Source organism: Nannobrachium achirus (genome assembly GCF_963921795.1).
Source record: "Nannobrachium achirus genome assembly, chromosome: 21".
Taxonomy (NCBI): Eukaryota; Metazoa; Chordata; class Actinopteri; order Myctophiformes; family Myctophidae; genus Nannobrachium; species Nannobrachium achirus.
Window position 1 is genome coordinate 37058874 of NC_137828.1, and position 16339 is coordinate 37075212.

The 16339-nt window shown below is 42.7% G+C and overlaps 1 protein-coding gene across 1 annotated transcript; it reads right to left on the reverse strand.

The window, feature by feature from the left end:
- Positions 1-6859: 6859 nt before the first annotated feature.
- On the reverse strand, positions 6860-16082 carry cpb1 (carboxypeptidase B1 (tissue); the record flags this gene model as incomplete). Its single annotated transcript, XM_080751520.1, has 11 exons — positions 6860-7232; positions 7736-7820; positions 10079-10281; positions 10727-10817; positions 10953-11063; positions 11435-11539; positions 12064-12165; positions 12263-12362; positions 13141-13265; positions 13844-13919; positions 16018-16082. 11 exons carry the CDS (start codon positions 16080-16082, stop codon positions 7042-7044), a joined length of 1254 nt encoding a protein of 417 aa, XP_080607646.1. The 3' UTR covers positions 6860-7041.
- Positions 16083-16339: the final 257 nt, after the last annotated feature.

The window sequence follows — 16339 nt, forward strand, 5'->3', positions numbered from 1 at the left end:
TCCAACGCTCCTGCACAGTGGCCAGTGCCACTGTGCCAAAACATCACATTCACTTTCTCTTTCAGCGGTGTGGAGATGCACAGAAGCAAAGAAAGTCACCACAGTTTGATTTGATCATTGCTTAGTCAATTATGAAGGGATTTTAAAAATTAAAACGTCTCCATATTGCTTGGGAAGTCACATCGCGATTTCGGTTTGAAAACGATTAACCATGCAGCACTAGTTCTTTTCTGCTGAGGAGGGGGCGGCCGCGGTGGGAGGCCTTTTTGGTCGGCGGGGCCCTACGCAGTCTGCGTAGTCTGCATATGGCCCGCCGGCGCTGGGTAGAGACATTAAAATATTCTCGGGACTATCGGGCCTAGCAGGGAATGAGTTAATAAAAGGCTCTGACGTCACGTACGCCACATGAGTCAACAAAAAATCTCTGTTAGTGTGTATGTTTATGTATGTATGTATGTGTAGTGATGCGCGGAAGCGGAGATTGAACCTGGGACTCCCGCTCGCCAGACCAACGCACAACCAGTTGTGCTAATAGGAATGAGCCTGATTAGCAGGGCTGTTGTCGCTGGTTCATCGCTGGTACTAACTGTGTTAGTGTGTATGCTTAGTGTGTATGCATGTATGGATGTGTAGTGATGCGCGTAGGCGGAGATTGAACCTGGGACTCCCGCTCGCCAGACCAACGCACAACCAGTTGTGCTAATAGGAATGAGCCCGATTAGCAGGGCTGTTGTTGCTGGTTCATCGCTGGTACTAACTGTGGGGGCTACAATCACCCCCCTCCCCCCCCCCCCCCCGATCTTTGGAGCGCACCCTCGCACTTTACACTTCACCGCCGCACATGACGTGGACCTGTCCCTCACGCGAGGATATCACGCTCCTCGTCCTGCCGACTACGCCAGATTGTAGTGATGCGCGGAAGCGTGGATTGAGCCTGGGACTCCCACTCGCCTGACCAACGCACAACCAGTCGTGCTACGATTAGCAGGGCTGTTGTCGCTGGTTCATGGCTGGTACTAACTGTGGGGGACATATGTTTGTAATCCACGTATCTCGAGAACCGTTCGTCCCACCGGCTTCAAATTCGGCACGCACGTTCCCCGCCGCAGCAGGTAGTGCAGTGCCCGGCCTCGAACCGATACGCGATTTTCTGGAACCGGCGCAAAAGGTTCGGATTCTCTGTATGCGGAGCTGATGTATGACATCAGGGTTTTCCGTAACCGGCACTGTGTCTGCAGAGATCTCCATATATGGGCATAAAATGGACGCAGACAGACAGATACAGATATCTCCATATATGGGCATAAATGGACACAGGCAAACTGATGGTCAAAACGGGTCCTATGACCAGGGACGTGCTGGCCATTGGGAAAAGCGGGACAACTCCCTAACGGCCAGTTCATTCCCGGCCGGTCCAGGCCAGTCATTAGGAAAAAAATAAAAATAAAATGTCGGCCTTCGTTCCATTTTGGGGGCAGGGCGGCCAACAAAGTAAATGGTCACTGTCGGGAAGAAACCTTGTATCTCCAAGTTTCAAATGTGTAAATTGTTTCTACTAGTGAAAGATCTACAAGCACAGATCGTCTGTTTTCACTAGTTTAAATCATTTTTAAAAGACATACAAGGTTTCCACCGACAATGACGAAATATAACTCATGTAATTGGCCCAGTGGCTTGTCACTTGTCATGACCTGAAAATGGCAAATCTTTGAGTAGCAGCAGCGCTATAGAGAGAGATCTCTCTCGCGCAATGAGGGCCTCTACAACTCTTTTTCCCGGGCTGAATCAGGGGCCCAGCACGTCCCTGCCTATGACAACAGGTATAATGGGGTTTGCATTACACAGACTTCGGCACGTGCGTTCCCCACCGCAGCAGCAGGGAGTGCAGTGCCCGGCCTCAACCCGGCGCGATATGCGGTCCTCGACTCTCAGCCGCCCGCTCAGCCGCCCGTCAGGCAGATACAGAGATCTCCGTATATGGGCATAATATGGACGCAGACAGACAGATATCTCCATATATGGGCATAAATGGACACAGGCAAACAGATGGTCAAAACAGGTCCTATGACAACAGGTATAATGGAGTTTGCATTAAAGAGTGGGGCATGCCCTATTTACATCGTTCCCGAGCAGGCCGGTCCTCGACTAGACGATCGGCCGCCCGTCAGGCAGATACAGAGATCTCCATATATGGGCATAAAATAGACGCAGACAGACAGATACAGTATCTCCATATATGGGCATAAATGGACACAGGCAAACAGATCATCAAAACGGGTCCTATGACAACAGGTATAATGGGATTTGCATTAAAGGGCGGGGCATTCATTCCCTATTTACATCGTTCCCGAGTTGGCCAGGTCGCCGACTAGACGCTCGGCCGCCCGTCAGGCAGATACAGAGATCTCCATATATGGGTATAAAATGGACGCAGACAGACATATCTCCATATATGGGCATAAATGGAGACAGGCAAACAGATGGTCAAAATATGGGTCCTATGACAACAGGTATAATGGGGTTTGCATAATGCAGGTTGCCGACTAGACGCTCGGCCGGCCGAGCTTCTAGTAATAATCTAAATCTACAAATAAAGTAAAATTACAATATTTATGGTTCTGAGATGTATAGTGGAGTAGAAGTAAAAGTATTGGAAATTGGCGGAAATACTTAAGTAAAGTACAAACACCTCAAAATTGTAGGCTACTTGTGTTACTTTACACCACTGAAAGACTCTACTATCAACAACTAGCTTAGTTTGGAACAGGACAGGTCCACTCCTCCCTTGCCAAATGCCAATGTAGAAGCTTTGTAGTCTACTGCCTGCCCTATCCTTTATTCAACAGAGTTTAACACAAATACATGTCAAATGCAATTGCTCAAAAGCATGGAAAAGCACCAGTGTCCTTATATTAAATAGCACAACACTCATATAGGCTAATCCTATTTTCTTCTGGATAATTCCAATTCTCTCTCTCTCTCTCTCTCTCTCTCTCTCTCTCTCTCTCTCTCGCTCTCTCTCTCTCTCTCTCTCTCTCTCTCTCTCTCTCCCTCTGCCACTTGTGCAATTCTAGGAGCAACATGTATTCAAACTCCTTTTAGTAACTATACACACACGTGGACTGTTACGTGTCAACAACATATTTGTCTCCACCAGCCGAAGGCTGAGGGAGAGTATGTTTTCCCCTCCGTCCGTCCGTGTGTCCGTGCGTCCGTCCGTGTGTCCGTCCGTGTGTCCTCGCAGTTTGTGTGCAGCTAATCTCAGTCGCCGTTGGCCCGGTCGCTGCCAAAGTGAGCACACATATTCCCTGGATGCCAATCTAGAACCTCTGCCCTAAATTTTTCAAATGGGCTTTTTCTAGCGTCACCTAGTGGCCGATGTTCGCAAGACACATTTCTGTGCACTACTCTTACAGATTTTGTCCAAAAATCCTACAAATCGGTAGGCAGTATCTCGACAGTCATGTGATCGACACGGATCTGTCCGATTTTTCATATTCCATCCTGATTGGCTAAGCTTGGCTTCCAAAGTTTGTAGGATTGAGCCGTTTGGAACAAAATGCCTCAAATCCCAAACGCAAAGTGCAATTATCATGAAATCGCGCACACACGTTCCCACTAGGTCGAAGAAGAAATGCCACTTAAAATTTTTGAAAGCAGCCTCATGGTGGCGCTATAACAGGCCGATTTGAGGTTTTACCTATAACTCCATGGATCAGTTTCAAACTTTGTAAGCGCATTCCCTAGAGGCCAAGGAAAAACCCTTTCCCTGCATTTTTCACATCAGCCTTTTATAGCGCCACCAGGAGGCCGACTTATGTAAAACACAATTTTTCCTATTATTCCTTGAGATTTTATCCAAAAATCATGCAAATCGGTACACAGTATCTCTATAGTCATGTGATCAAGTACGATCCGTCTGATATTTCATATTCCATCCTGATTGGCTAATATTGGCTTCCAAAGTTTGCAGGATTGCTCAGTTTTTGAACAAAATGCCTCAAATCATCAACGCAGCTTGCGATTACCGTGAGATTTGCCACACATATTCCCACTAGGTCAAGGAACAAATGCTACCTTTTTCACATTGGCCTGTTATAGCGCCACCAGCAGGTAGACTTTAGCAAAACACATTTTTGGAACACAATGCTTCAAATCATGCATGCAGCGTCCGATTGCCATGAAAGAGATAAGGTGAAGAACATATGCCACCCTTTATACATTGGCCTATTATACAGTAGCACCACCAGGATGCACAGCCTGGTGGAGACCTGTGCTCGGAAGAGCACTGCTTCTAGTTTATATTTGTAATAATAGCCTAGTAGGCCTAGTATGTCTACATCACTTGCTGTAGGCCTAATCCTGTGCCATGGTGTCAACTTTTTCAACTTCACTTTACAGTCTATCTCGTAATGTTTTAGTTTTTATTTTATTTATAATTAAAATAAATAAATATTAGTATAATAACTATTATTGTTGTTGTTGTTGTTGTTGTTGTTATATAAAAGTAGCCTACTATAAAGGGACAAAATGTTCCACGCTTTATATTTGCTGTTGTCACCATCTAGTGGAATGGAGAACAAACAGCAGCACATGCAGAATGGCCACTACTGCTAGAGGTCATTCTGTTCATTCACATTACATAACAATGATTTATTGTCTGGGCAGACTTGAGGGTAGGATTAGCATCCAGGGGAGAGCAGAGGTGTAGGCCTACTGTGTCGCCATAGTTTGTATTTCTTGAAAGCTTTAAAATTTGACTGGCATGCTTTTAATGTTTATGTAAGAGTGAAATCCAGCCATGTTCTGTTTAATACACCAATCTAATGTAATAATAACAACAACAAAAAGGTTTTCCAAAATATGAGAAAACAGCACATCACCAGTCACAAACTACAAACATGAACCCTTTGCACGATATAACAAATCACATAAATCACACGAATAGCCTATGTCATAAATATTTGTCTCTTATGCTTTTAAGGTTTGGGTTAGATTCAATTATTCAGCTCTTTGGGCCATTTATATTCTCTAGTCAGGCACATGGTTGGCAGAGCACAGACGCTGCCATGGAGTCAATACTGTATGGTTGTCACGTATTGCACAGCCAGACAGACCACAGTCCCCCCACAACCACCCCTGGAACAGTGCCAGTTCACAGGAGGGATCTCCCAGCCAGGGACGAGCTGGGCCCCTGATTCAGCCCGGGAAAAAGAGAGGCTCTCATTGCGCGCTACTCAAAGATTTGCCATTTCAGATCATGACAAGTGACAAGCCAGTGGGCCAATTACATGAGTTATATTTCGTTGTTGTCGGGTGGAAACCTTGTATGTCCAAAACCGTTTGTTTTGTATTTATCATTTTAAAAACGATTTAAACTAGTGAAAACAGCCGATCTACAAGCACACAACGCCTCGCGGTGCGAGGCGTTGTGTGCTTGTAGATCTGCTGTTTTCACTACTTTTGTGCGGCGGCCTTGTATGGTGAAGCAGGGCTTTGCTTTGCGAAAAAATTTACAAATTTGAAACTTGGAGATACGAGGTTTCTGCCCGACAGTGACGATTTACTTTGTTGGCCGCCCAGCCCCCAAAATGGAACGAAGGCCGACATTTTATTTTTTATTTTTTGTCCTAATGGTCGGCCTGGACCGGCTGGGAATGAACAGGCCGTTCGGGAGTTGTCCCGCTTTTCCCAATGGCCAGCACGTCCCTGGTCCCCCCACAACCACCCCTGGAACAGTGCCAGTTCACAGGAGGGATCTCCCAGCCTCAGTGGTGGAAAGAGTACTCGCATTTGTTACTTAATTAAAAGTATAGTACTACAATGTGGAGATAAATACAAAAGTATTGGTATAAAAATGTTCTTACCAAATGTAGAAAGTACTCACTATGCAGACTGTAGAATGTATAAAATGTAAAAAAATATTTTGAAAATTGCAGATATACAATGCATTGTGAGCTTGTAGATCGGCTATTTTCAAATGGCTGAAATGTATAGTAGCCTATATAGGGCTGAAGTGGGTAAATGTAATGTATGTTTTGTAATAATAATCAAAATCGACAAAGTAACTAGTAACTAACGTTTTAAAGTAATTGTAGTGGAGTAAAAGTACAATATTTGCCTCTGAGATGTAATGAAGTAGAAGAAAAGTACTGAAAATACTCCAGGAACGTAAATACTTACATGAGTAAATGTACTTAGTTACTTTACACCACTGCCCAGCCTCAAAGGCCTATATACAGGTACATTTATTACACTCTTTGGAACACTCAGGATTTTACTGTAGGCTACAGCGAGGAGTCTACAAAGTGTCTGTGGGTCTCTTTGTTTCTTGTCCTCATTCATGATTCAAAAGGATTGCATAACGTAGGTGTTAAAGTGCTCAACCCTGAATGGGTTCATGAGGATTTCGTCTGACTTCGTGTGTGTGTGTGTGTGTGTGTGTGTGTGTGTGTGTGTGTGTGTGTGTGTGTGTGTGTGTGTGTGTGTGTGTGTGTGTGTGTGTGTGTTTTCCCCCCTAACATGGCTTAGTAATTGTTCAAATAAGTTCCAATCATTTTCTGCCGTAGATATTGATTTTTTAAGTATGCACGTCTGTATAATGATATGATGATTATTATTTTTAAAACAAATACCGTACATAGCATTTCATATGTATTTTGATAGCAAAATGACAAAAGTTTAGTCCAGCACACATTGCATTGTTCTCTCTCTCTCTCTCACACACACACACACACACACACACACACACACACACACACACACACACACACACACACACACACACACACACACACACACACACGCACGCTTGGACTCGAATCGATTCAGCGAGTAGTGGGGATGGATCATTGATTTTATTGTTTGCACTCATCTTGACATTCTGTCAAGCACAGTGAGAGGACGTGGCGGGTGGTTGCCCCGTATCCATGGCTACCGGATGAGGACGGCTGAGAGGTTTGGAAGGGTGAAGGGGGGATGGTTGGGGGGTTGGGTAGAGTTGGCAGGGGTCTTCTTTTGGCAGGCGGCCCCCCCTCCTCTCTAATAGTCGCGGTTCTTCTGCACGTACGTCATGATGTACTTGACGGCCAGCATGGTCTCCTCGCACGTGGGCTTGATCTGGGACTCGGGCAGCAGGAAGCCGTAGCGGCCGGTGTCGCGCAGCTCAAAGGTGTAGGAGTATTTCACTCCCAGGTCGTAGGCCCAGTCGTCTGAACCTCCAGCGGCGGGGTCTGGCGGGGAGGCAGAGAGAGACAGAGAGAAGGAGGGAGAGAGAGAGAGAGAGAGAAGAAGAGGGGGGGGGGCAGTGATAGAGGGAGAGAGGGGGAGAGATAAAGAGAGGGGGTAACAGAGGGAGAAAGAGGGAGAGAGATAGCATTGTGATAATTAATCAGGACAGCCAAGGACAGTTTGCTTTGAAACTAATTCTAGGTTTGACACACTTGTCGTTCACTACGTCTATGCAGTGTCAAAATGGAACCAAATGGAGGTCAGTTTTTGCACTGTCGCGGGTTAAATGAACATTGACAATTTTGCGTGAGCTTAGACATTGTGAAAACATCACGAGACGCAGGTCATCACGTAAAAAGAGCCCTATAGCAAGCATCTTGTCAACACCCTCCGACCGTACAGTACAGTGCAGTACAGTACAGTACAGTACAGTACAGTACAGTACAGTATGTCCCTTCTTTAGCACGGAAAATAGTTTGGCTGCGACATTTATTGTAATACTTACAGATGGTAGCAGCACCAGGTCCACTAGTGTATCTGGTACCGTACAGGCTGCGCAGCTCTTCAGAAGCCTCCACAGCAACCTTCATCTATAATTCAGAGATAGAAAACACACACACACACACACACACACACACACACACACACACACACACACACACACACACACACACACACACACACACACACACACACACACAAAATAAAGTGTATAAATGAAAAACACAGCAGTACAATACAATACAAACACCCTGAACCCTGTACCATAACCTAACCCTACTCTGTTGTGTGCTGTAGATAGAGTGTACTATATGAATGTAAGTTGGAAAATGTTATCAGTGCATGTATGGAATTGGGATTGCATTGCAACATCCAAGATGCTGGATATACTGTATTGAAATCAATAGTGCGGCATACAGGAAATGAGAGAAATGCACAAGCAGGGGAGCACATTTGAGGATGTAGTGCAGAGAGATCAGATAGGATGGACTCCCGGAGCTCTTTTGTTCTATAAAACATTGGGAGGGGAGGAGAGGGAGGGAGGAGAAGTGAGTAGGAGTGAGTAAATGGAGAGACAGAAATGTGTGATCCACTGCAGTCAGGGTGAGAGATGGAGCTGTAGGGTGTGAGTGTTAAGCCCCGGCGAGATGTCGATTACAGGTAAAAGAGCTTCCTTTGAGAAAGAACCACATGAGCCACGAGGTGATCAGGGACGTGATGATTTGCTAAATATGGAGTCAGATAAGTGTGATAATAATGGTTCTGTGGGTTGGGTCTCACTCTTGCACGAGGGACACGACGTGAAAATAATTAGGGAAATAACTAGGGACAAAGGAACACCTGTGACGTGTGTGCTCTACACAGAATATATTTATAATTTATGGCTAATGGCAATTGAGAAATGTACTTAGATATAACGTGAAAGATATCCACTGATACTGACTGATGCTGGAAGATTCACATGTTTATACCGTAGATGGTTTACAATGTTCATTACTGTACACACTGTACCTGGACCGACCCTATCATTTGTATTTATATAATTTTCTTTCCTGATGGCACAAGTGTTATGGCACAAGCCTTTTGACAATACACTCAGTATTTCGTTTTTTCTTCTGTTCTCTGCTTGGCACCATGTTCCATTTGATGAAGCCTTGAAAAATATTAGGAAGTATGTTTGCAATTAATTTCAGTAATTTCACCCTTTCAGTTTGTCAATATATTAATCAATGATTGAATAAATTAATTCCACTTTGTCTGGAGTTGACAAGCATGGCGCATGGGTGGATCATTCTGGGTATGAATTGAGTACAAAGGGACTCCAATGCAAACAAGCCTAACAGCTTTCTTGTGGTCTTTATCCTTTTAGTTGACCTTGTATCAGTGAATTGAACTGTACTGTCCTGTACCCTTTCCTATGCAAACTTCAAATAAAGTATCCAATCAATCAAAGTTATTGCTGAAGACATTTATTCCTGATCTAAGATATTCCTCTCAAAGAACAGAAGGCCCACTATAAGTGGATTGTGCTGTTCTGGTTTGTGTTCTTTGAATCAAGAGCATTGTGCTCCAAGATGCTACGGTCAACACTTAACTGTATGAACTACAATATATTGTATGTCAGTTCACATTACATAAGTAACACGTTATGTAATGTTAATGTAATAATATTACTCTCATGAGGAACAAAGAAATACAACTTTAGCACTTGAACACAAAAGTAATATAATGTGTTACTTGGCACAGAGAGTTGTAATGCACTACTTGGAAATGTTAAAGTAACTTCCCCAACACATGTGGTCTATCCATGTTTTGTGAGAGTAATATATGATCTCATATACCAGTCAAATAACTAGTGCAGGGGTCTTCAACAGGGGGTCCGGGACCCCTGGGGGGTCTTCAGAGTTACTACAGGGGGTCCTCCAAATCTTTGTGTGATAGAAACTTTATTTTCTCCTTTTTTGTATTAACCACTTGAGCGTCAATATTCTGAGAACTTTAGCCAAAGATAGCATATCTACAAGCTCACAACGCCTCGCACTGCAATGCGTTGTGAGCTTGTAGAACGGCTATTTTCGGCAAAGAGCTCTGGTGTAGAGGGGAAAAAGAGCAGACTAAGTACAGAGGGAAAGGTCAAGTTTTATAAGTATTGATGGTTCAAGTGGTTAAATATCTGAAAACACAAATTGACACGAATCCAAAATACACTGATGATTGTGCTGTCAAAAGATGAAACTATATGGAATCTATGAACAGGTTGTGGGGGTCCCTGCTTCATCTCTCTCTCAACTAAGGGGTCCTTGGCCTGAAAATGTTGAAGGCCCCTGAACTAGTGTATAATACTAACCAGCTCGCTGTGGTCGGCTGCCAGGTCGAAGGTGTAGGAGTAAGGGAACAGCAGCAGCTGGGAGTAGGAGTGGATGGTGATGTAGCCCTTGATGATGGACTTGTTCCTGCGGATGAAGTCGGCAACATTCTTGACCTCGATCTCAGACTCGGGCTTGTAGCCGCAGAAGGTATCGCTGCAGGGGTTGCTGGAGGCTCCGGTAGCTGCGATGAAATCACAATGATGGAGGAGAGTTTTTTTTTTAGGCAAACAGACGGAAGAAATTACAACAATGGGATTTCATCCCAGTCTTCACAATGTGTGAAACAATGAAAGCTTTGATGAGAGACATCAGTTTGTTCTCGTGAGTTGTACTGTAAGTAAGCGCCTCAAGATGTAGCAGTCTCTATCTATGTCAGTGTTTCTGAACCTTTTCAGGCTGCAACCCCCCCAAAAATGATTTTTGAACTGGGGACCCCCACCATGACAACCACATGGCAGGAGTTGAGGCATTACAATTTGTTTCACAGATACATATTGTGAAAATGTCCCTCCCCTCCCCCCCACAATAATTGCCTCTTTAAACATTTTGGACCAGTTTTTATAGTATAGTTTGTTGATTACTTTTGATGCAGTAGCCTAATAGCTTTTTCAGTATGTGATACTTACTGCACCAGCCAGCATTCCAGTTCCTGTTGGGGTCAGCACCGATGCAGCCGGATCCAGACTTCCTGGAACGAGTTTTCCTCCACATTCTGTTCTACATTTCCAAAAGACAAAACAGCATACACACTGAAATGCAACATATTATATAATTTTACCACAGCTAATACAGCCTGGCTTCCATTAGGTTACAGTGTGAAAGAATAGATGTAGAAGTGAATGTCCGTCATACGCTCTTGTGGGTATAGTCGTAGCCGTCAATGTTGAAGACAGGCAGGACAAAGACATCCATCTCGTTGAGCAGGCTGGTCATCTGAGCATCGCTACCATAGGTGGACAGGGCCTGAGGAGGTAGAGGCAGAAAGTGAAGTGAGTTTAGCCTGGGAAAACTCCACCTCACCAACTGGCTGGTTGAAATTTAGATATCACGTTAAGTAGAACGATGTCAGGTTCATTTGTAGACCTGGCATCCTATAGTGTGTATAGTTTCAATGTACAGATTATTGATTTTGTTAAATCACACTGTTTTGACAGATGATAGGTTCTTGGATTACCTATGATCCTGGATTACTGTTATATGCATTTGTATTACCTTGTGTTTCAGTTTTCCCTGCTTACAGTAAATCGCTCTGGATTAAGAGCGTCTGCTAAATGCCTAAATTGTAAATTGTAAAATTGTGGTTATCGCCATGTGGTTAAGAGTGTCTTCCTTACCTCCTTCACAAACCACTGACAGTAAGCGGTAGAGATCCACTCTCTGGCGTGGATGCCACAGTCCAGGAAGATAGCGGGCTTGGTGGCACCAGACTGCTTGCCGATCTAAGGGTGTCAAAGTTTAGGCATTAGAAGGGCTATGGCTTCTGTTACTCTACCAAGTATCACAAATCCCATGAGGAACTGTACACTTAAAAAACAAAAAATGAAATCCAATGTTTCTTCAACTGAGATGTACTGAATTGTATATATTTACATAATATATACATAAAAGTGTATAAGCATGTATGTTTTCATACATAGCTACCTGCTACCAGCTATAAACCTACATACTGTAGGTAGGTTTGATTAAGACTTGAGGACAATTCTACAAATGCCTTATAGATCATGCTCTCTTTTTCGCAATTCAAAAATATTCAAAAATCTTCAAAAATAGCAGATGTACAAGCTCGCAAACACTAAAATCTAAAATTACTGATGCTTTCCCAGTTTTAATGAGTTAAACCTAATTTATAATCCATCTTAAATCAAGAGACATATATAAAGTATAAACAGACCAGTCATAACTATTTAAAATAGGTAATACATTTCATTTAAAACCTTATTTCTTTAAGTAAAAAGTATAATACCTTGAGGACAGTCATGGGGCGTCCCTCGTAGCTGTTTCCAATCACCTGCTTGCTGACCAGTTCATCGTTGGAAGAGGAGATGGAGGCGATCCAGCTCTGGATCTGAAATCAAAAGAAAGAGCCGGAGATCAGATCAGTGAGTGAGACCAGAGGACGAGACATAGAGAAATAGAGATAACCATTTGTTAAAGAGACCGACCTTGTCCAAGCTGTTGTACTTGGTGTAGCTGTGAGATCTAGGCTCTGGCTTCATGTCCATCTGAGACTCAATGGAGGCCTGCAGATCCTCAATGAGGACCCTGGGGAACAGAGTCCATCAGTCAACTGCAAAGCCTAGATCATAATTCGATGTATTCATCAAAAGTATGTCTTATACAATTAAGTATAAATTAGCCTCATTAAAGAACTCTGGCACAGTACTACTGTAGCACTTTTGGCCAAAGAGTTTTGCATTCCCCTGTGCTGCGGCAACAATAATGCACTCTGCAAGATTATCAGCAACACATGCCCAAAATAGGGATGCTAGGGTGAATGTAACCTCACGTAGCCAGGCGTACTACTCAGGGGTGAATGTGGTTCATGTGTTTTTATATAAAAAATAACATAACATAACACACACACACACACACACACACACACACACACACACACACACACACACACACACACACACACACACACACACACACAAAGGCTATAGGCTATAGGTCTATATATATATATATATATATATATATATATATATATATATATATATATATATATATATATATATATGTATATATATATATATATATACATGTATATATATATATATATATATATATATACATGTATATATATATATATACATGTAGGCCTATATATATATATATATATATATATATGTATATATATATATATATATGTATGTATATATATATATATATATATATATATATATGCTACTGCTACTGTATGTAGCTTGAGAATAGGCCTATACAGTCTACTCTACGCACAATATGGTTAGAGAAGCATTACATTAATTTTCATTGTGAAAGGAAATGATAAAACAGCTGTGTGTTGTGTGTGACCTACTCATGCTCCATGCCACTCTGCTGCAGCATGGTGAACACCATGTCAGCGTGGGTGGAGTCGACATGGATGTCCACGTCAATGTCGATGGTCACCAGCTCAGCACTGTCGGGCCTCCAGAAGTCAACCTGCAGATGGCGCCACAGACAAACACTTCAGTGCAGAACATACACTGTACAATAGGCCTAGTTGGTTTTCTTCAGAGCTCTCTCTAAAAAAAAAACGCATGGGCACGCACGCACGCACGCTCACACACACACACACACACACACACACACACACACACACACACACACACACACACACACACACACACACACACACACACACACACACACACACACTCAAGTGTGTGCACAATATTAATGAGTTTCTCAATCACTCAATTGGCAAGTGGGAATTCAGAATGTAATTCTTTGTCAGCTTATTATGGGTTATTGCCTAATTTCTTAAAATAATCAAAATAATAAAAAAGTATTTTTTTTTTAGAATAAAGAAGAATACAAATAATTAAATCTGCACAATCTACACTGAACTGACTGGAATAGCCCCAATTTCCAATTTTGCTAGGCCTATCACCTTTAACAAACCAATGTAACCCCTGTAGAGTGTGTGTGTGTGTGTGTGTGTGTGTGTGTGTGTGTGTGTGTGTGTGCGTGCGTGCGTGCGTGCGTGCGTGCGAGTGTGCGTGCGTGCGGAACTGTACCTCCATGCTGTCACTCAGCTCCTTAATGAGGGTCACATGGTCGTCCAGAGTAGGCTTCAGACGGAAGACTTTCTCACTGTTGTTCAGAAAAGCCAAGAACACCAAATCATACACATTTGGCCCTCACATTAAATACCCAGGGAAAAAAGTTCTCACATTTCTTACTTAGGCTAAGTAAAAGTATACTATGTATTAAATAGGCCTACTCTGTCTCTGTTACAAGTAAAAGTACAGAATTCCAAAAGTAAAGTACAAAAGTATTGGCATCAAAATGTGAGCTACTAAGTAGCTTACCAAAAGTAGAAAGTAGTCAATGTCATTGCAGAATGTCCCAATTCACAAAATAGCAGATCTATAAGCTCACCATGAGCCGCATCGGCGCATTGTGACTGTCACTAAATTGTCACTAAACCCTAAACTGGACACGAGTAGTGGAATAAATTAACTGAGTACATTTACTCTATTTTCAAAAGATTTTTATATAGGCCTATATATTTTATACATTTGAAAACTTGTGAAATGGGACATTCTGCATAATGAGTACTTTCTACTTTTGGTACTTTAAGTACATTTTGATATACCAATACTTTTGTAATTTTACTCAAGTAATTTCTTTTATTCCGGACTTCTACTTGAAACAGAGTATGGGTAGGCCTACGGTCACACGTAAGTATGGTTGCCAGCTGATAAGCGGATTCCCCCAATGCATTTCAATGAGAATGGAGCAGATTTTCTGAGAAATCTGCCATTTGTGGATTTCTCAAAAAAATGCTCCATTCTCATTGAAATGCATTGGCAGAATCCACTTGCAACCATACTTTGGTGTGACCGTACCCTATTTCTACATTCAGGTATGCGAGTACCTTTTCCACAAGTGCTCTGTACTTGGACCCCTTTCTTCCGCCTATACCAAACCTCTCCACCAAAAATGGCCGATCTACAAGCTTGTAGATCTGCTAATGTTACCCATTGAAAATGGATACTGGGGTTTAATATCCTTATGTGCCAACAATGCCATAAATCTCAAAGATTTAGCTACAATAGTCAAGCCTTTCTTGTTTGTCTGGATGATTACAAAACAGTTTGGAAAGAACACAAGCAACCTAGAGGTTTGTACAGACAGAGACAGGTCTGTGAACAGTACATTGTTTCAATATGTGAAAAATAGAGATAGCATGTACCAGGGCAGGAATTCCATGGCCATCGTGCTCCCACAGTTTGGCATTTTTTTGTGAAATGTTTATCCCACAGCGGGTGCACAGCTTTTATTTATTTATTTCAAACCACAAATAAAATCATCCTTTTACCCTCAAGTACAATTTATGGCCTTGCATTTGTACCCTAAAAACGGACAAGACCAAATTCAAGGCTTGTATGTATACTTGAACACATGGTACACGTGACATAAGGTTGCAGAAATGTATCTCTGCTGTTAACCCAGGATGTTAATCTTGGTATAATTACTTTGTTGGACAGTAGTTAATGTGAACTTGGGGTCTGTAGTCACCTCTTCTTAAACAATGTATCTTAGCTATGTGAAACAGATGAACAGAATCATGGCATATAAAGCCACGTGGAATGATTGATGACGCTGATATACTTTTGTATCAGTTGTAATAATACTTTTATAAGTCTGCACATATTTCATTTAATCTTTGCTCGATTCAAGTATTATGCAACATTGCATAATACCCCTGATATTTAATATAATCTTTGCTCTATTCAAGTTGTGCAACATTGCACAATACCTCAGAAAGGCCCCTGAGTAAGGCAATTTAACTTTCATGTGAATGTGCTTTTTATCTTGGTCTAAGGACAAATGTTCACACATGATGCATTGTGAAACATCTGATGAATAATTTGCTTCTCCTGTTTTTCTTTTTCCGTGTATGAGGGCTAAAGCCATCAAGCCAGTACCATTAATGCACTGACTAGTGGCTCCTGCACCGCCAATTTCATGTAAAGGAAATTCCCTGGCATTGTTGTGTCATTCACTTTCATTAATTAAAAAAAGAATGCATAATCACCTTCTGAACACACACACACACACACACACACACACACACACACACACACACACACACACACACACACACACACACACACACACACACAAAGCACACACAAAACCTTTTTTGCTTCATAAAACAATAAGATTCAAAATAAGATTTTACCCCTCGAAGCGGGTGAGGTCAGCCAGGGCGATTGCCACCAATCCGAGGAGCAGAAGGACCTTCATGATTGCCAGTGAGGACTGAGCTGACCGCAGGGCAGTACTTATACCCTGTGACCCTCCGTGTGTCCACCAATCCCAATCAGCGATGTAGCAATCCTGCCATGTTTCCCTCTAGCACAACCTGTACTGATGGCTGTGTGCACCTGTTTCTTTTTTCTCCCCCCCCCCCCCCCCCCCCCCCCCCCCCCTTTTTTGTGTGTTACGTGGAATTAAGAGTCCTTCCAGGCTGCATGCTCTCAATAACTAACGGATACAAAATG